Source organism: Heloderma suspectum, chromosome 5 (genome assembly GCF_057233095.1).
Source record: "Heloderma suspectum isolate Gila_16-S chromosome 5, 16-S_ref, whole genome shotgun sequence".
Classification (NCBI taxonomy): Eukaryota; Metazoa; Chordata; class Lepidosauria; order Squamata; family Helodermatidae; genus Heloderma; species Heloderma suspectum.
In genome coordinates, this window is record NC_139462.1 from 47,284,511 (window position 1) to 47,306,380 (window position 21,870).

The 21,870-nt window shown below is 40.5% G+C and overlaps 1 protein-coding gene across 13 annotated transcripts in view; it reads left to right on the top strand.

Moving 5' to 3' along the window:
* Positions 1-271: 271 nt before the first annotated feature.
* The window catches only part of BLTP1 (bridge-like lipid transfer protein family member 1), a 173,158-nt gene continuing 151,559 nt past the window's right edge, over positions 272-21,870 (top strand). For 11 of the 13 annotated variants that reach the window (XM_084855961.1, XM_084855949.1, XM_084855955.1 and 8 more), the window contains exons 1-7: positions 272-319; positions 12,739-12,859; positions 13,546-13,662; positions 14,032-14,110; positions 14,574-14,638; positions 18,807-18,993; positions 21,120-21,201. In XM_084855961.1, coding sequence (XP_084712087.1) covers positions 12,769-12,859; positions 13,546-13,662; positions 14,032-14,110; positions 14,574-14,638; positions 18,807-18,993; positions 21,120-21,201 — 621 coding nt within the window. In that variant the 5' untranslated portion in view covers positions 272-319; positions 12,739-12,768. Of the gene's footprint in view, positions 320-12,738; positions 12,860-13,545; positions 13,663-14,031; positions 14,111-14,573; positions 14,639-18,806; positions 18,994-21,119; positions 21,202-21,870 lie in introns of those variants that run through there. The other 2 variants (XM_084855962.1, XM_084855960.1) reach the window with 1 other exon arrangement.

Here is a 21,870-nt window from a genome sequence, read left to right on the forward strand (position 1 = left end):
ATCTGGGTGGCATGCACCGCTCTAATTTTTTAATTCGTCTATGCTCTGCACGAAGGCGTCGCTTCAGGGCTTCCGTGTTCCCCATTGGCTAGCCACCATTTCCCCTCCAACCTCCTTTCCCCCCCCCCCCGGCTATGGCTTGTTTCCATTGGTCGGTGGGTGCCAGTTGCGCCCTGTGATTGGCAGGATGCCTCTGAGGGACGGACTGGGTGGATCCCACCGCTGTTCGCAGCGAGCCGCAGAGGTGGAGGCGGCGCCGGTTTCCGGGTTCGTAATAAAGGAGCGGAGCGGGGGTTGGATGTAAATACCGGACGATGGGGTAAGTGGCGAGAGGCGTTGTCTTCGCAGGGGCTGCACGTCGGCCGGAGCTGCTCGCTAGCAGGGCTCCCCCGAGCAAGAGGGACGCGGAGGGACTGCGGGCCTGCCCCATCGGATAAAGTCCTGCCTGGAGTGGTGGTGGTGGTGGTGTGTGTGGGGGGGGTTACCTCAGAAGCGGCGCCTGGTGCTCTGTGGCTACCGGAGCAAAGGGCGGCGCTCCTGTGCGTCCCTCTCGGGAAGCCGCGTCCCTCTTTAATGGCCCCCAAAGAAGCGGTGTCGAGGAGGCCAGCGGCCCGGGGCGGCCGGGGCGGAGAGGAGAGGAGCCCCGTGCCTTTGCAGCGGGGGCTCCCTCTCTGCCTTTCCCCGGGGGCGCTGCGTCCAAGTGCGTTTCGTTCGGACCGGTTACCCATTACAGCACCCGGTCAGCGCCTCGCGTTTACCGCGCGGGAAAAGATGGGTGGGTTTCCCTGCCTCGTCCCCTCCTTCAGCATTGATCACTCGGTTGTACAATACACGCCCTTGTGCTATAATTGGGCCTGAAGAATGGCCGCCCGGTCTGTTTTCACGCAATCACGAACAGCAGCAGGACACGCGCACGAGCTCGCCCCCTTGTCCCCTGCGTGCGCTCACAGTGCGACCTTCTCTGTAGGGTTGACTGTGTTCAGTGGGGGGTTGCGCCCTAGGAAGTGTGTTTAGACTCGCAGCCTAACAGTGCAATCCTGTGTATGTTTACTTAGAAATTAGTCTTCCGATGAGACTTATTTCCATTGCAGCCTTAGAGCACATAGCCTGTGATTTTATGCAGTCAGATCAATAATGCAAGTTGGAATTGCTACTTAAAGACCGAAAGAAATCCTTTCATCCAGCATGCTTTAAGCACTCTGAATGTCAGTACAAGAAAGTATTTAAAGTTAATGTTAATGAGTAATTAATCTGAGTCCTGATATTGAGTATGCACATGTGAAATGGCTATTATATCTCCTGTCAGTGATGTCAAATATGGAAGAAGAACAAATATGTTCTTCTTACAGTGAAAAGAAAGCTAGTGAACAAATGAAAGTACAAGTGTCTTAATTATCATCTGAGAGTCTTTGACTCATAGCTTGCGTGTGCACAAGATACAGCTTCACCCACTCTGTTCCCACCTCACGTTAGTGCCTCTACGTCTGTACCTGTCCAATTTTGATGTTTGTATTCAGCTCTATCGTAATATACTTTAATAAGAATATTTTATTCTCAGGTGACACACAACGCGTTAATGTTTTAATGTAGCATTCCCTTCTTCATGACCCACAATCAGATAAATCACTGTACTGTAGATTAAAAATGTACATTTTCCTTGATCATTGCCCAGAACAATGTGGTGGCATCACTGCAACTGCAGAATAGCCCAAGTAATATTTCCTCCTGCTGTCCCATTCTCCCCTTTGCCCAATGAGTCAGGGCCAGGGGATGGGACTGTACTTTGTACCTGTCAGCTGTGATTCCCTTATGTCTGTCATCTGTGACATGGGTTGCTTTAGGAAATGCTGGTGCATCCTTACTCTTACACTTGGGGCCTTGTAACTGTTCATATGTTGGTAGAAGTGGAATAATCAATGCTGCAAAGGGTCTCCCCACTCCAAAAGCATAGTGTGATTGATGCGTCCAATGCATGCAGGATGATTTTTCAGACGTAAGTCCTTCTAAGTTCAGTAGGGCTTACTGCCTAGTAAGGGTGCAGTCCTAACTAGATAGGTGGCCGCCTCCGAACCCGGAGGCAACCACCTATCCATAGCAAGGCAGGAGAGGCACGGGGGGGGGGGTGTCGTTCCCTCCGCACCTCTCGTGCCTTGCTGGTTTTCACTAGGCAGCCGTTTTCAGCTGTCTAGTGGCGGGGGGCCTGACCGGGAGAGGAAGCTGCCATACAACACATTGGATGTGTCATACGCACAGCTCCGCGCTCCCTGCCCTGGAACGCCCCCCAGCCCTGCCCCTTTTCAGTTGCCCTGCGCTCCTCTTGCGAGTGCAGAGGATGGGGCTTCTCTGCGTTGCCTCCAAGGCAGCGCGGACACGAGGGGCAGTTGGTTTTCCAGGAACCGACCTTGGAGCGCGGGCTCCAAGGTCGGTTCCCAGAAAAGAACATATCCTATGGCCCACTAGACAGTGGACAGCGGCCATAGGATTGCTCTCTCCGTGTGTTTAGGATTACGCCATTAGTTATTTTGACCTGAAATCCTAGGACCACTTATTTGAGAGTAAGCTACATTGAACTCAGTGGGATTTACTTTTGCAGACCTATGCACAGGCTTGCATTGATAGGCAAATTGAAGATGCTCTTGTGGCACAGTAGTTGGCATATATATGCTATCTCACTGCATATAGTGTAGGAACTGCTGGACTATATCATAATGAAGCTGACACTTGCTTATGTCAGATGGAGCTGTTCAGAGCTTGATTCCTTTTAGCTGAAAAAAACCTACCATTAGTAAGGTCACATTTCTGACCTGCTTTGGAAGAATGACCCACTCAGGATCTTTTTATGTTGAAAGAAGCCTTGACTGTTGAAGGTTTCTAGAATGAAGTCCTTAATGCATGGTTATATTACAAGAAATGTTGATTATAAGACTAGTTCCTTCATTCAGGGTTTCAGATATCAGTCATCAAAGAACTAGATGGTACAAAATTGAGGAATTACCCAATATCTATAAATATCTCCAATTGGGAGATATTTATAGAGGCACTAAATATGAAACAGGGTGTGCAGGAACAGAAAAAGAATCGTCCTTACAATACTGTAAGGAATAGTCTTCCTTACAATATTGTTCAAAAGGTAGAGTAACATGAGAAGGATGGATGGATTAACAGCTTTGTGTAGAAAAACTCCAAGGCAAGCAAAGCCAAGTTCTGGTTTCTTTTGCTGTCAGGACACATCATTAATAGGTTTCTTTCATTTATGTTTTGTAAGACCAACTTTTATTAACCTTTTAAACAATAAAGCAAGTACCACTAATTGCCATGGAGGCCCAAGTTGCCAACTGCTCTAATAAATTTCAGAAGAGAGCCAGCATGGTGTAGTGGTGAGAGTGTTGGACTGGGAGTTGGGAGATCTGGGTTCTAGTCCCCACTTGGCCATGGAAGCTCACTGGGTGACTTGGGCCAGTCACAGACTCTCTTCCCAACCTATCTCACAGGGTTGTTGTTGTGAGGATAAAATGGAGAGGAGGAGGAGGATAATGTAAGCTGCCTTGGGTTCTTTGCAAGAGGAAAAAAGGCGGGATATAAATGCAGTAAATACATAAATGTTATCTACCATCTTGTTATGACATTTGGCACCACATAGAATTTTTCTACATGAGGCTGTTGATCTGCTGTATCTACTTTTGGTTTCATCACAGAATTGAGATCCAAGCACTACATGAGGAGGGTTTCCTTTCCTGCTTGTCTGCTACATAACCTCTAGGCGACACTGTGGTATAGCGGAATAGCACAAATACACAAGTAAAAAAGTATTTCCTTTTGGTTTTACAATTAAATACTTTACTTTCCCTACTCTAAAAAAAAATGCTCTTTAGACACAGAAGCAAAACTGGAAGGTTTTGTCTAAAGAACTTATGAAAACTGTGAGTAGGGAATGATGAGCACATGATAAATGCCTTATGTAGAAAAGCCCATACCCAAGTTCTCATGACAGGCTGGTTAAATGCGGTTAAGAGGAAACAATTCCACATCCAGGCTAAAATCTTGTGTATTTGTTGTTCAGTCGTTCAGTCGTGTCCGACTCTTCGTGACCCCATGGACCATAGCACGCCAGGCCTTCCTGTCCTAGGAACTAAGTAATACTGAACAGCGTGGAAATTTATTTATGAATTAACATGCATAGGATGGGGTTTCATGTGATTTTGAATGTGCATCCTCAATTGGCCACCGTATATGTGCATGCATGTGCAATTCTTAATGTGGACTGTCAGTTCTGGAGATCACTGAGGAAACCATTGTTTGGTCAACTCTTTCCTTTTCCAGAATCCCTGTGTTATGTGGTTCTTGTTTTTGATCTGCTTATCTCTTGTTTGTGAGATGAAACATCTGTCTGTTCCTCTTTGGTGTGGTTGGGGAGCACAAACAGCTTGGCTTTTCTGTTTAATTTATGAGGGTTACTGTGATGGAGTTTGATAACCCGTTCTTTAAAACATGTTCTATTGAGTGAAATGTTAAATGGCAAGTGTATGGGTGATGGTGGGGAATCTTCGTTTATTTATTTATTGCATTTCTATAAAGCCTTTCTTTCAATGCCCTTAAGGTGCCTTGCAATTAAAAAGTAAATAAAACAAAAGATAGAATGATAAAATAGCAAGCCATTGGTTGTCTGTCCAGGAGCTGATGATATATATATTTCCTAGTGTCAGTGCCTCCTTTCTCATTTTCTAGACAGGTTTTCGAGAAATACAGAGTTCTAGAAGAATTTTAAAGTAAAAGTGGGTGGACTTTAAAAATGTGGTTGGGATATGCTGCGTCTAAATCTGCCTATGCCAGGCTGTATTCACCCCATTCACCCCGAAAACTCTAAAAAGCAAAATGACAGCATGTTTTTGCCAAAAAAAGAAAGACCAAACAATAAGATCAAACAGAATATGATGCTTGAAATGAATTAAATCTGATACATATCATCCTACTATAATGTCATATCTAGTAATACAATGCTATGGAGCTGCCATATTGGAACTAACATGGCTGCCACTGATAATAAATTGTAACCAGTTGAGAAAAAAACAAACCCTACAAGTTTATTTAAGCATAAATCTCCAGTTTCCCACCTGACTGTTCCCCTTAGGAAACACAGGTATTAAACAGCATCTGAGATGTGGAGGAGGGGCTGCCTTTGCCTACCTGGACTCCTAGACTTGTCAGTGGCCTCTTTATAGTATGAGCTCCCTTGCTTGGTCTTCTCTTATGTCTTCCCCATAGGGCACACAGGACTCTGAAGAACTGTCTCAAATACAGGTGGCAAAAGGTGAAATTTTTGAAGTAGCTGACAAGTTAAAGCATCATGTTAAACTATTTGAGAGTTAACAAATATGCAGGCAGGGCTGATATTGTATGCTTGAACTTTTGAACAGCTTTTGACAAAGTTTTTTACCGAAGGCTCCTGAGTAAATTCAGAAGTCATGAGATATGGGGCAGGTTCTCTTACAGTTTTGTATCTTTATTGGAACTGAAGCTATTTAATTTACTCATAAATGATCTGCTATCATGGTTTTGTGGTTGACCAGATTACTTTGGATAGTGAAATTCCAGATAGACCCAAGATCTCCAAAAATGGTATTTCCAAGTGGAATAAGAACATAAGAAGAGCCGTGCTGGATCAGACCAGCAGTCCATCTAGTCCAGCATTCTGTTCACACAGTGGCCAAGCAGCTGCCCACGGGAAACCCACAAACAGAACAGAGTGCAACAGGATCCTCCTGCCCGTGTTCCCCAGCAACTGGTGTACATAGGCATACTGCCTCTGATACTGGAGGTAGCACATAGCCATCAGGACTAGTAGATACTGATAGCCTTCTCCTCCAGGAAACTGTCTAACCCTTTTAAAGCCATCCAAATTGGTGGCAATCACGATATCTTGTGGAAGTGAATTCCATAGTTTAACTATGCGCTGTGTGAAGAAGTACTTTCTTTTATCTGTCCTGAGTCTCCCACCAATCAGCTTCATGCGATGACCCCACTGGGTTCTAGTATTATGAGAGAGGGAGAAAAGTGTCTCCCTATCCACTTTCTCCTTACCATGCATAATTTTGTACACTTCTATCGTGTCTCCCCTTGCTCATCTTTTTTCCAAGCAAACAATCCCAGCTGTTGTAACCTTCCCTCATAGGGGACTTGCTGCAGCCCCTTGATCATTTTAGTTGCCCTTTTCTGCACTTTTTCCAGCTCTACAATATCTTTTTTTTAGGGATAACATTTGCAGCAACACAATAGTAGATGTGATTCATTCTACTTGTATGAATTGCACTAGATTAAAAGGATCCATGCATATGCTAGAATGATACTGAATGTACTGGTATTGAAAAGTTTGTTGGATACCTGTGCTACGCATCTTGATGTGTATTCCAATTTTATATTACATTTGATATAGATGTGGGTACAAAACCCAAGAGAATCCATCCATGTCTTCCATATATCATGTACAACTACTTGGCAAAATATTCCATAGATTTTTTTTACAGTTTTCAGACTATTATTGCAGTTAGTAAGATACGTTTATTTTAAATTACATTATTATCTGACATGGCAGAAAATATTTAAAATGTCGTATATCTTGGCTTTTGAGGTGGTACCTTTGCCAAGATAACTAACTCTGCTTCCTCTACTGTCCCCTCTACAGCTAAACAAACAGATATTTTTTCTCAGACCTAGGCTGTGTTGATATTTTCTTGATGGAAAAAGGAAGCAAACAAAACCATGTAAATATCAAGTACTGTGAACACTCTTGAAAACCATTGACTTGTGTGAGAGAAAAATAGACTTGCGGAAATGCTCAATTGAACAGGCTGCAAAACACAGAAAACATAGCCATAGTTCTTAAATATGAAAAGACTGAATAATTTAAATACACTTCGGGCGTTATGGCATTTTTGAGGACTGAGTCTGGCTTATCATATACAGATATAAATCAAACAGAAGATAGAATCTAAAATAATTTCTGCGCTTCAGCGGTGGTCCGCAGTCTTCATCAGTGTTGAGCCTAGCCTCTCAGGCTTTTCACAGTTAGAGAGTATTTTTCTTATAGCCTTAAGATTCTATATTTGCACAGCAACACAGCACGCAACATGCCAGTCTCCATGGCTGCTATCGTATTGTCTTGCCTGTCCTGGTAATAAACTCTGTTGCTTTGGGTCTAAATGATGAAGTGGAAGATAGCTTGTACAGCAGTTTAGTGATTAGGTTTGTTAAAAACATAGAAGTGTCCTGCTTGATAAGGTTAGGTATCCATCTAGTTCAGGGTGGGTAACCTTTATTTATTTGCTGAGGTCCACATTCCCTCATGGGTAATCTTTCTGGGGCTGCATGGTGGTGGACAGGGCCAAAGCCAGCAGTGGGTGGGGCCAAAGCCAATGTTTGTTGGTCACCCCTTTTCTCTCTTTCCCTTCCCATGCAGCAGGCTGCCCAGGAAGGAAGGGACAGATTGTACCTGCCAGAGGTCTGAACTGATTACATGCAGAGGGCTTTTGAAATTTGGCTGAGAGCAGCCATGAAATTAGGCTGAGGGTCACACGTGGCATTAGGGCTGCAGGTTTCCCATCCCTGATCTAGTCCAGCATCCTGCTTTCCGCAAGTGACCAGTGCTTCCATGACCCCCACAAGCAACCCCCTCCAGTAACTGGTATCATAGAATCATAAAGTTAGAAGGCAACTTGGAGGTCACCTATTCCAACACCTGCTCAAGTTTCATTTAGCTATCATGGCTAATTGTAGCTATATATAGCTATATGTATATAGACTTATCCTGCATGAATTTGTCTGATACGCTTTAACAGCCATCTAAGCTATTGGTGATCACCACATCTTGTAGTAGCAGATTCCATAATGTTAATTAATTAATTAAATTTATTAATCGCCCATCTGGCTGGTCATCCAGCCACTCTGGGCAATGTACAAAGTATATAATAAAACAGTTTAAAACAATAACATTCTACAGTAAAAACATTTTCTAAAATACCCTAACCCACCCCAAATGCCTTCATACAAATGTTAATTATTTGTATGAAGAAATGCTTCCTTTTGTCTCTCCTGAACCTAGTGCTGATCAATTTCATTGGATGACCGAGTTCTCATTTGGTGAAAGTGAGAGAAACGTTTTCCCCTTTGAATTTCTTCACACCATTCATAATTTTATAAACCTCTGTCATTTCCCCCATCATCTTAGTCTTCACACTAAAACTAAAAATCCCCAGTCACTTTTTGGGAGCTGCAGTGGGGAGGAGGGGGCGGCAAAGGTAGGTTGTACGAGCTGCCTTGGATACAACTCCATATAATTAGAATGGCTGGGTTACTCTGGTGCCCACATTGTAGCTTTCACATGGAGTCAGAGCTCATCAAGCAAACTGGATATTCTTCAATGTAGTCATTTTTTAATAGGGGAAGAAGGAATATATTGGTAGTATTCAGTGAAATGTTTGCAATGGTGTGAATTAAATCAGCTGATCCACATAGTGAATAGCTGTTCTTGAACAAACTTTGCTTTGTGGAGACACCAGTGAAATAGAGTGAAAGAAATCTCCACAAGATGGTCTCCATCTTGTGGAGATTTAAAGAAATCTCCACAAGATGGGTGTAAGGTATGGAGCAGAGAGAAGTGTGAGGCAGGTGTGGGAAGTCTCTCAGTTAACTATAGCTTCCCATTTATTCCACACTGGGAAATTATGGTTGCCAGCTTTGGAACAAGCCAGGATCTTAAACCATGGTTTGAACTTGGTCTAAGATCCTGGTTTACCTGACGTTGGTAACCATAGTTCTTGGTTTGGGCAAAATGGGAATCTATGGTTAATTGGAAACTTCAATATTTCATTGAGGTGTGCTGCAAAGGGAGGAGAGAAGGGGCTGTGTACATGGGCAAAAAGCTTGAGTTGAGTTATGACTGTCTGAACCCAGAAATTGAGCATCTCTACACCAGCCTAAAATCCCACATTTAAAACGGGGCTTTCTGCTTCCGTGTTTGTTTGTTTTTTAATACTTTTTATTTATTTTGTCTTTATAAATGAAATAAACAATACCAACAACCTGGTTGCTTCCGTTTTAAATGCAGGATCACAACAGGCTCCCTTTACAGATGCTTCCTTTCCCCCCTCCCCTTTCCCCCTTATATGAGTCTTCCATATGTTTCACTGATCCTTTTGCGGTTTTTCCTTTTTCATGGAGGGAACTGAAGGTGAACACAAGTGGAGTAATTTGATAGCTCATTATCTTCTATCTATTTAAAAATGGAATAGAGATCATTTAATGCAGGAGACGTCCTGGAGGTTAATGGTCTCATCTAAAGGGCCCGCAAACTTCCGTGAGTGAGCAATCTCAGAAGCCCATTATGTTCTGGTACAAAAGAATTTGTACCTGATTATGCTTCTCTTCTCTTTCCATCCAGTTTCCCTTGTGTATTATGTCTGTTAGACTGTAAGCTATTGTTACAAAATGTAATCCACCTTGAGTGCTTTGGAAGAATGATGGTTTATAAATGTCGTAAATAAATATCACAGGCCAGGGATGAACACCTTGGTTGCCAACTGGTGTTGTGCCCCTTCTCCCTCTCCTTTGACACAGAGCCTTTTGCTATGCTTCCTTCCTCTCAGCTATTGACGGCTGCAATGCTATGAAGGAATTAGCATTAGCAGTTTGTGCTGCTGTTTTTGAGAGGTGCCCTAAATACTAATCCTTTGCTTGATGCTGCTTCTGTGGACAGTTGTGATTTTCATAAGTATTCAGCAGAAGCAATCCTTTGTCAAACTTGAATGGTGGTGATGGAAGGGATGCAAGTGTTTGTTCCCTCTGCCCCTGCTTCCCATGTTTCTTCTCACAGCTTCCTAGTGTAATGAATGGGATGATATTGGATCTGATGCAACAAATCTGTTAGTCTTTAAGATGCCCGAGATTCTTGGTGCTTTTTGTTGCGGCAGACCAATAAGGCTGCTACTCTGGAATTTTGCTTTTTGAAGCCTAAGTTTGAAGCTGTTCCTGATTAAGTCTATGTTTTGCTTGGTTGCAGGAACACCTTTTCCTCGAAACATATCTGTATATATTGTTTGCCATGAATTTCAAGGATTAAGTTGGTATTTTGGAATGGCTTTATGCTCCCAAATATGGCAGTAATCTTTAATGAACAAGTATATATATAAAAAATAAAGGTTTGTTCACTGTTTACTATTAATCTTCCAAGAAATACTGCACTCTGTGACACAAAGCAGAAGTCTGAATAGAACATGAGAAAAAGGCTTAGCTTAATTCTATGGCAACAATACTCTAGAATTGGAATCGGCTGGAATTCCAGCTCCATGTACAAAATTGTTTTAAGTGTACTACTCTCCGCTAATCACACCAAATTATAATGAGGTCAAATGACTGAAGATTTAGAATAGCTTCAGAATGTATTTAGAATGTGCATGAAGAGACGTTGAGAAAGTTCGATAGTTAGGAAGTACAAAATTATCTTCAGGAGAAAAAATTGTAAACACCAGTGGGAAGGAAAGTCCTTGTAGCATGGGAATGGGAAGAGACCTCAGAGCCAAAGAGCTATCCCATGCAGAGAACCTGGACAAAGAACTCTCAGAAGTGGCAGCAGTGCAAGTACTTCTGACCTGCAAGGCAGCAACTTCCTCCTTTTTCTTCACAGCTGTTCAGATCTTACAATTCATCAGTAGTAACTATCATTATTTTAAATACAGGATAAATATCAGTCCTCTAAAAGTTTTTGAAACTGGCTCTTTATTTTAAAGATGTTAAATACATAAAATAACTGCAGGTAGCTTCTATATGATTTAAGTAGCTAAAGAATCTACTGGAGGTACAATTTGGCAATATTAAATAGACATTTCTGGCAAGTAAGCTGTCCAGTGTCTTTCCATGTTACCCTGTCTTTGTGTGTTCCAATGCTTCTCAGTGATGTAACTACATACATAAGATGAGTAGCTTTAAAAAGCAAATTTGGGAAAAATTGCACGTATAACTAGATGTGACCCAGTAGGAGTCGTTTCTGTAATTCTGTGAAGTAGTTTCTTGCTAGTTCAACAATATCTGCTTTGTAGGCTGGGCTGGACAACAAACCTGTCACACTACATCTGTACCCTGGCCTGCATGGGTTCAGGTATCTTGGTGTTCATTGGATTTCATACTTGGGATTCTAGAAGGCCTTCGGACAGTGTAATCTCTGCCCTATGGACGCTACAAAAATGCCTGTCATTATGATGGACGGGATGTGTGTGGAGGGAGCATCTGTATATTACAACAACCTGTGCCTTTGGTGTACATCTCTATGTGGATAGCACTATCCTTGGTCACTCTTGAGTACTGAAATGTTGCAACAGCCATATATTAATGATGCACATGCTACGGAGGAGACCTAGGAAAGGCTTTAGACTGTCATTGGCTCATAGTTCATTAAGACACACTTAGGTAGTATAAGGTGGCATAATCCCTTCTCTTATGTTTAGGTCTGGTAGCACTGTAAAGACTGACACATTCATCATTGCAGATGAAGTAGGCTCTATTCCATGAAAGCACATGCCATAATAATAATGTTAGACTTTAAGGTGCCATAGGACACTTCCATGTCTTCGCTGCAACAGACTTTGCTGGCATTTGTACAGGAGGCTTTTTAAAGTAGATTGCCAATAGAAGCTTCCCTCCAGAGGGAAATAGCTTCCGGGGGCAATTTTTACTGGGACATGGCACAGGGGAAAAAGTATTGCCCTCCCTCCTTCCACACATCACACATGTATGCCATTCCCCCAGTCCTGTCAGGGGCTCTGCAAACGCTATTAAAAACCCAAAACATTACAGATATGATAAGTGTGATCATACATTTAATATAACTTATAGTTTGACCCTATATAGTTTGGGGGGCTGCGGTGGCTTAGTGGTTAAGACGCTGAACTGCAGACTGGAAGGTCGGCAGGTCAGCAGTTCAAGACCCGAGTGCTGCGTGACGGAGTGAGCTTCCGTCTTCAGTCCCAGCTTCTGCCAACCTAGCAGTTCGAAAGCAAGAAATTGCAAGTAGATAAATAGGTACCGCCTTGGCGGGAAAGGTAACAGCATTCCGTGCACCTTGGTGTTCAGTCACGCCGGCCACATGACCACGGAAGCGTCTTTGGACAGTGCTGGCTCTTCGGCTTAGAAACGGGGATGAGCACCGCACCCTAGAGTCGGACACGACTGGTTGGGGACACCTTTACCTTTTTATAGTTTGACCCTATCCATAAAATTGCTTATGGTGTTGTCCTAGCTCTGTTACTTGAGGTACAAGTGATTTCACATTTTCCATTTGTTGCTGTGTGTGTGTGTGTGGGGGGGGTTGTCTTGCAGTGTCATAAAACCTCTGTAACAGTGCAATTCCATGCATGTTTATTCAGACTTGAGTCCCACTGTGTTCAGTGGCACTTACTCTGCAGTCCTTTGCACACTTATCTGGCAGTAAGTACTGTTGAACACAGTGGAGCTTACTTTTAAGTAAATAAGCACAAGATCAGTTAGCATATCAAGTTTAAAAGTGCTTGAACCTCCTTAAATATATCTAATGGGAAACGTGTGTGTGTGTGTGTATGTGTGTATATATATATATATATATATATATATATATATATGTTTTGTAATAAGAAATGAATCCACTTCAATATTACTTTGTCATATTGTAGAATTTGTAAAATAACGCTTCATTTTGATTTTTTAATCTCTTTTCAGTCATTCAGACCCTACTGCAATATTCTAGCCATGGAAAGAAATGAGAGCATTGTTCCCAGTATCACACAGCTGGAAAATTTCCTTACTGAACATGACTCTAATGTTGTTTGGCTCCTAGTTGGTATGTAACATTTGTTTTGTTGAATATTTCATGTACTTCCCAATGTTGTAAAGTACCATGCATATAGAACAAAAGTGTTTAATGATAGCTGTGAATAGCTCTGTTATATAGTTGAGATAGTTAATTGGAATTGGAAAGCTTCTGTGTTAACTAAAAGCAACAATGTTGAATTGGATAATTGCAAAGAGAACTTAACATTTAATCATATACCTTTTCTACTCGCAAAGAACAATAAGTCTGCACTTGTATATTTGTTACAGTGACATGGAAAAGGATCAGTAAAGTGTCTATAAATTATTGTAAACAGTTATTCTGGGATTGTTTCGGTGAGCTATAGTTAATGCTAACAACAATTTCCATTTGATGTAACAATAAACTGCAGTTAGTTGAAAATAATAGCAAATTTTTCCATTTTCCTTGCGACTGTGCTGGAGGATGATAGGAGATGGAGGAGCATACAAGCTCAAAGCTTGTGCATGTAGTACTAAACTGTGGTTTAATATTACTTGTGAGACAGGCCAATGAATCTGTGGCAGAGCTGGAAGTCCAGGACAGAAGTCTAGCACTCTGTGTGGACTATAGTGAACAGGGCCAAACACTATAGGTGGGTTTTTGTGTTTTAATACAAATGTTCTTCTGTCTTTCATAAGGATAAGTCCTAAAATATATGATAATTTATTTTACAGCTACAATTTTGTCCTGTGGCTGGATCATTTACCTAACCTACTACAATTCCCGGAACATTGGACTTATTTTAACATTGGTTCTTAACAGATTACATAAAAATGGCTACATCCATATTGGTAAGTCATCTTAGCTTTAATGTGAAATACCAAGTATAGCTCTGAATGTATGATAGAATATTGTGCTAATAACAGAGAGCACTATCTAGTTAAAGTTAAGCATTTTGTACTAGATTAATTTGCAAATTTAAGTATTATACTGTATAGGATACAGTATAAGTGTGCTCCTCTCTTGTGCTGCCCAAGACTCCGCCTTGTTTTAGCTGTTCTACCAGCGTAGGTATGCTTTGTGTCAGTATTCTGAAGCCCCATAGTCAGCAGATCTCAAGTACAGAAATGTATCCTTAATCCAGCCAAAGTGAGGAAAATGTGTTCATGAAGTTAATACTATTGATGATAGACTTATCAGAAATCTTAATTTTAATATAGGGTCCTTCTCATTCTCTGTACTGTCTGGAAAAGTCATGGTTCGTGAAATCTATTACATTACAGAAGACATGTCTATCAGGTACTTAACTTGCTTACAATTTACTTCAAAACTATGGCTGTTTTAAAATGCTTTTTTCCAGCATGCAACTTTGCCCTTATACAGTGATAGGCTCTAATATGATTTAGAAGATGACATCTTTCATTTGGACCAGTAGTACTGGTAGAAAAAGGATGACCACTGTAGAGTAAAGCAAGGCACTTTTGTGAAGACTTCTAAAAGGAGCTGTCTCTAAGTTTAAGGTAGTGAGCTTCTGTGTGCTGGTAGCATTCATGGCATAGTGGATCAATAGCAAATGGTGATGAATGCCAGAATATCTATGGTGTCTTTTAAGGTTTTGAAAAGCAGGACCACAAATACATTTTTAAAAGCCTAATCTGCAGTTTACTAAATTTGTTATTTGGAGCAATTTTTTAATTCATTGATTATAATGCATACATTATAATTATTTTTAATATTCATAATTGTGTAAACTTATTTTTAGAATCCAAGATGGATTTATTATATTTCGTTGGTGGAAAATGTACAATCCAAAGCAAAAGCAACATGGTAAGTTTTCACGTAATTTAAAGGTGTACGCTATTAGATTTTCTGTTAAAAGAGCGACTCTTTGTGGGTTGAGTGAATAATGTTTGTACATTGTAAAAGCAAATGATTCCTTATAAATATTCAGTGAAACAAAATACAGATTGCACTTAAGTAAATAGCTTTTAAAGGATAAATATTTTAAATCTGCCCAATGTAGCTGCTCAACTCCTACTGGTTGTGATGTTTCTATGCAGGCTGATTGAGATTTCCTTTTTAGTGCTTCTCTGGTCTTGAATTTTAATTATTCTCCAGTAGCTAGCATAGAAATTAATAAAGTTCTAATTGTTGGCTACGCCTGTATGAAAGCATTTTTTGTCCACTTAGGCTATCTTAGCTTGCATTGGTCTTAGAAGTACAATATGGTTATCTAATGGATTTTAAGCTAGTAATTTCACCAAACATCCTAGTAATGCCTCAAACTTAAAGAAAAGAAAGAAAGAAGATCCCTGCTGATCAGGCCAAAGTTCCATCTGGTCTAGCATTTCATATACAACCCTTGCATAACCTTACAACAGACCGTGGGTTATGCAAGGGTTGTTTATGCCCTCCGGTTACAGAACAGTCCGGAAACTTCAGCTGGTCCAAAATAGGGCAGCAAGATTGTTAACAGGGACTGGCCAGCGAGCTCATATTATGCTAGTACTTTTTCAGCTGCACTGGCTGCCAGTCCATTTCCAGGCCCGATTCAAAGTGCTGGTATTAACATTTAAAACCCTTAACAGCTGGGGGCCAGGTTATCTGAAGGATCACCTCCTCCCATATGTGCCTGCCCGGACCTTAAGATCATCGTCAGCGGCCCTTCTCTGTGAGTCCCTGCCAAAGAAAGTGAGGCGGGTGACTATGAGGAGGACGGCTTTTTCTGCTGTGGCACCCCGGCTCTGGAATGAGCTCCCTAGTGAGGTTAGCCTGGCACCTACTTTGTATTCCTTTCGGCGCCAGGTGAACACCTTTTTATCTTCCCAGGCATTTTAGCTTTCTAGACTTTTAGCTTTGCTGTTTTAAATCTGTATTTTAAACTCCTGCACTGCTACTAGGTTTTATTGTGGTTGTATTGTCATATTGTGGTTTTAATGTTCTATATATTTTAAATTGTTTTATTGTGTGCTGTTTGGTTTTAATTTTTGTGAACCACCCAGTGAGCTTCAGCTGTTGGATGGTATAGAAATGAAATGAAATAAATAAAATAAATAAATACAGATGACGAACAAGCCAAATATACAAAATTTGGATGGCAGATGCCACAGTCCCTTGTTGGCAAATTAACCCATGATGGGCTATTGTATTGTCTGAACCAGATCAAAGAAAACACATTTTCTAGTGGAGATATCCTCTGCTTCTGACAAAGGGTTTATTCAGATGTTACTTTCCCCAGAGTCAATATTAATGGTCATGGGCTGATGTACTCTATTAATTGCCCAGGAATTCCATGTTACAGGGCCAGGGTGATCATATGTTCAAATAAATGCAGGTTACAATGATTACCTTCTACGTATATTAAAGAGACGTTAATGAGCCCGTCTGTTTGTATATAGATTTGGATCTAGGGATAGCTCCTGAGAAGGCAAAAAGCAGTAAGAAGATTACCAGTCTACAGTGCTGCTTGACTTAGGGCGCAATCCTATGCAGATAGGCGGCCGCCTCTGAACTCGGAAGTGACCGCCTATCCAATGCAGGCCAGGAGAAGCATGGAGGGGATTATTCCCTCCATGCTTCTTCTGCCCTGCATTAGCAGCTACACAGCTGATTTTGGCGGTCTAGCCATGGGAGGGCAAAGCAGGGGAGGAGGCTGCCGGATGACACATAGGATGTATTGTAGCAGTATTTCCACTCTTCCCGCCCCGCTACGCCCTGTTTTGGCCACCCTGTGCTCCTCTTGTGAGTGCGGAGCACGGGGCTATTCCGTGCTGCCTGTGAGGCAGTGCGGAAGGGGAGGAAAGGTCATTTCTCTGGGAACCAACCTCTGAGGTTGGTTCCCGGAAAACCAGATATCCTATGGCCGTCTAGCCACTGACTAGCGGCCATAGAATCATAGAATTGTAGATTAGTAGGGTTGGAAGGGGCCTACAAGGCCATCGAGTCCAACCCCCTGCTCAATGCAGGAATCCAAGTCAGGATTGCTCCCTCCCTTACATTACTTACTAGCAATGTAGTGTAATGGCTTAGAGTGCTTTAGAAAGCCCAGACATGAAGATCGCTAGGTGGTCTTGGGAAACTTGGAATCTCTCAACCGAACCAAATTTCACGGAGTTGTTATGAAGATAAACATGTAACTGACCTTATTCTCTTGAGGTGGGATATAAATGAAATCTGAATTAAATCTAATACAGATTTAACTCGGTTGGTAGGGTTTACTAAATGATGATGCTAACAGTATCTAAATTGATCTGAAAAGTAAGTGCTAGTATGGGTCTAAAATGTTATCATTAGGAAACAGTAGGCGCAGGTGAGCTCATAGAAAATGTTCTTGAATTGATATGTGTAGGTGACATATATCAGGACTATTAATACTTGCTCAAGATAGTTTTTATGTCATAGATGACAGCTGAGGGACAAAAGGATTAATTACTTATGGGTCTGAATACCTAAATCTGAAATAAGGAAAGATACCATATCGCAGACCTGGGAAGGTTCATGCCAGCGGTGTCTTCTTACTTTCTTAATTCTTGATCATTTGGTCATTGAGGATTAATATTTTGAAGTTAAAAATACTTTAAGTGCACAATTCTATGTGTGTTTAGACAGAAGAAATGTCCTACAACTCCCAGCATTCCCCAGCCAGCCATGTTAGCTGAGGAATGCTGGGAGTTGGACATTTTTTCAGTCTAAACATGCATAGGATTGCATCCTAAGAAAACCAGTGGTCTTCCCCTTCAGTTTAATTCACAAGCTTTTGAATTAAGCTGAGTGTGCTTATTTCTCCTACCAAAGATTTGAGGTTGAAAGCATGCTAAATTTTTTAACATTTTCCTTCATTGCTTAAGCCTTATAGTATTCAACTTTATTCAAATGGGTCTTTGAATAATCTTGCTACATTATATTCAGTTGTGAGAGACATGCAAAATGAACACTGTTTTATGTAGTGTATATGAGCCTTTGCGGGGTAGAAGTAGGTTTTCACTTTTCTGTCTTTGTAGGTAAGTACATAAAGTGCAGAGAGAAGTTGGCAATATAATAATCTACCTTAAGGAATAGACCCAATTTACTGGAATATCAAAGGAGTTCATGTCTCTTGAGTAAATTAGTAATAAGGTTGTCTTTAAAGAAAAAAAACACCCTAGTTAATTATAACAAAATTGTTTTTAATTAGGTCACACTATTTGAAACTGAAGAGGTGGTTTATCACTAAAATGCCACATTATATATGACCATGTATAGTTCTGACTGTTGTCTTTTAATTTTATGACTCTAATTCAGTTTTGTGGTAATTTCAACAGCGTGACATATATTATAATCCTTTATTTGTAATATTAATGGCTGCAATATAAGCTATACATTTAACTTGAGTAAGCATGAAAGTAGAATCAGAGTGGATGAGGGTATGAAGAGATGGCTAAACTAGAGCCAATTTACAAATAAGAGCCTAGCTACATTACATTATATTAAGCTGTTCAAGAATAACCACATAGAACCTTGGCAGTTAAAGCTAGATGTAGGCAAAACTCACAGGGAGGCAGTAGCCACTGGCTGCCTTTGTCTATTTGACTTATCTCTCCGTCACTAACTTTTGAAAAAAATTGTTATATTTATATCTTGCCTTACCTCCAAAGAACCCAAGGCAGCATACATAGCCCTCTTTGTCATTTTTCCCCACTTGAATGCCAGGAGGCAATATTTGATACCCATAGATGATGTGGGTGAGTTGCTGTTTGCAAGCTTGAACTAGATATATTACTCATCCACACTGGTTGATAATTGTTTTAGAAAATCGTAATTGAAAATTCAGGCGTGTGTATGTGTCAGTTATTTCATTATTCTATACATGTTATTTAATTAGTTTATATCTTGGTGTGTGAAGATGTGCTTATATTTCCAGCATCACCACCCCTGGAATTTGCTTTTGTTGGTTTGTTGATGTTGTATCATGAAAATACACTTTTCAGGACAGTCATGTTTTTGTTGTGCATTATAGATCCAAAGGCAGAAACGAGATTGTATATCATGGTGAATGATTTTGAATTTCATGTCTACAACCGCTCAGACCTTTATGGGCAACTTCAAGAATTATTTGGTTTGGATCAAACCATAATTCCTCCAAAGAAAGAGGATGAAAAAGCACAAGAAAATGGGAGAGAGCGAACACACACAAATCTTGAAAGGTATAGCTATTTACTTGGCTATGTTGGAATGTTGTGTGAAATTTAGCCATTTCTTTTTGAGCTTTAGTTCTGTTGAATCCTTTCTGAAGATTTTAAAGTAGCACATTCTTGATTGGTTAAAGAGTGTTCGAACATAAATCTCTTAAAACACTTTGGGCCTTTAAGTGACAATTTAGCATTGGAACATCTAAGCCTGTGAAATATGGAGTATAATAAAGAGTACTGCATGTTCAACGTAGTTTGAACATGTATTTTTATTATGTATGTATCTATGTATTACAACTGGAGTACTATTTTTTTTTAGCAAGAATAGCAGTATTTGTTAATATGCCATATAGCAAGGGTATTTCCAAACTATTATTATTCCATGGAACTGCTTGGGGTGTTTTTGTGTGGACATGATAGGCCTCATGACCTTATTTTGAATTGTGAAATTGCATTATTTTCCCAAGGGATGAGATAAGTGGCATGAGCCTGACCACACACTGCATTTGTTATGGGAGGCTCTGTATTCTGTCCCCCATCCATTTGAGGTGCAGAGAACAGGGATGTGTGACAGGGCCTCCTCCTCAGTGGTACCCAGGCAGTGAAATATGTTGTCTCATGAGACCTGGTTAGTTACTTCCTTGGCTGTGTTTAGACATCAGGCTAAGACACTTTTGTTTAGATGCATATTTCTCCCTTTTATGGTTCGGGTCTACTGTTTTGATACTGTTCTGCCAGCAAATTTGGTGTTTTAAATTGTTGGTACTTATCTTACTCGATTGTTTTATGATATTGTCAAACATTTGCTGCCCTGAGGGTCCTATTGGTATGGAAAATGAAACACTTTTATAGGTAAATTAATGGAGAAGTTAAATACAAGAGAAGTGCTAGAGGAAGGAAGTGCGTGGAAAGTGACTTTCCCACCCCTTCTTCCTGAGCCCCCTGCAAATCCACTCATGGGAGTTGGGTGACCCTTCTGAATGGGATGGACTCACTACTCTAGCTTCCTTGCTGTTTGGGAGTGCCCTTGGGTAGTTTGATACGACAGTATTTGGGGATTTTGGAATCTTGCAATTTGAGCATTTCCAAGAATGTCCTCATTTTGGTTTTGTAAATATTTCATCGAGGCAGGTCTGATAGTTCTGGGCTGCTCCTTGTTTGCATGCATTTAATCATAAGTTCTTTCCATCCCATTTCTGCATTAATCTGTGAATTAAAAAAAAAATCTGTGTAAACATTCACATTTAAATACATTTAAAAATGTTTTTTTAAACCTTTTCCACAAAATATGTATTTCTAAATTTGTATTCTTTCCAAATACTCATTTAAAAACCCATTTTGATACTTCCTTTTAGCTGAGAACTCTGTTGGAACCTTTGGAAAGCTGGTACACTACGTTCCAGTCTATGCATTAATCTGGGAGTTGCAGACCAGATCATGTGGTACCCAAATTTCCAAAGACTGAATTCATCAAGTATCCCTAGTAATAACTGAAGTGCATATATGCAGTTCAGTTTGACTATGAATACTCAAGTGCAGACTGGCCTATGCTGGTTTAGTGGTATTCAGTATAGTGGTAGCAATTAGTAGAGTTAGTAGTCCCTGACTTACTGAAAACTTTGTAAGCAAGGATTTTGAAATGATTGGTAATTTTAGGAGTATTTCAGGACTGCTAGGGGGAGCCATCTAATTCTACTATATTTAACAGACCTCTTGAAACTGCCTGTAATAGGCAGATATCCTGATACCAAGGCCATTCATTTTAATGGCTGCCCCATTCATTTTAATGGTGGCAGCAGGTCAATGGTAACAATACCTATATGGATCTACTTCCTTTATTGACATAAGGTAGCTCTAGTTGTGCATCAGATCTTCTGTACTTGTAAGAAACTAAATCAAGATTAGACTGTTACGGGGTGATATTTAATTAATCATAATCAAATGATAGGTTTCTGTGTAGTGTGCACTTTACTTTTTTATTATAACAACTTTTGTACTTTCCTGAGGCAATATTAATAAAGTTTGATTGTGATCCTAAGTGCATTTGTGTGGCATTCTGTTCCATTGCAGTATAAGTCTAGCTTCCTTATATGATTGGGGCATCAGTTGAGCTCATTATATAATTTAACTTTCCTCCTCAGTGTCAAAACAAAAAGTGAATCTCATGACCCTTCATCATCATGGAGATCTCTGATTCCTGTAATCAAAGTCAATGTTAGCACAGTAAGTAAAAGGGTCCTGTTTGCATTTTACCTTCTTTTTTCTATGCAGTTTGAAGACCACTTACTTCAGTAGTCATAATTCATTTTGATCTAAAAAATGCATTTAGGTAGTACTTAATAAGTTTGTCTAGCCATAGATTTAATACATGGCTTCCTTAAGATTCTAGATAAATGGATTTCTTGATACCAGATCATTTAGTAAGGAACTAGAGGTTATGGAAAGTGTGAGGCCGTTGCTGGAAACAGCTGTTGTATGTTCTGCTTCATTGTCTCTTGGTCCACTAGTTGCTGCTTACAAGGGCAGAGAAACTCATGGTATGATGGAGTTGCATGCTGAGTATCCATACACCTTAGCCAGAGAACAGAACAATGGTGTTTTCAGTGAAACCTCATGTTTACCATAAAATGTAGTTCCATTCTTGGAATGCAGTAGTTCTGTGATCCGTAAGAATATAAAAAAGTATTAAATTATTGACTGCCTGGGTTCTAATTCATGGATAGCATATTTGAGGAGTTTCTGTTGAATAGAATTTTGTAGTTATAGTGTGCTGGGGACAGGATATAGGTTCTATGGATAACCTCCTCAACATGAGTTTCTGAAAAGGTTACTCAGGTAAAAACTGCAGAATGCATGTAAGAAAACCCATAGTTTTCTTACATTCTCTTCCTT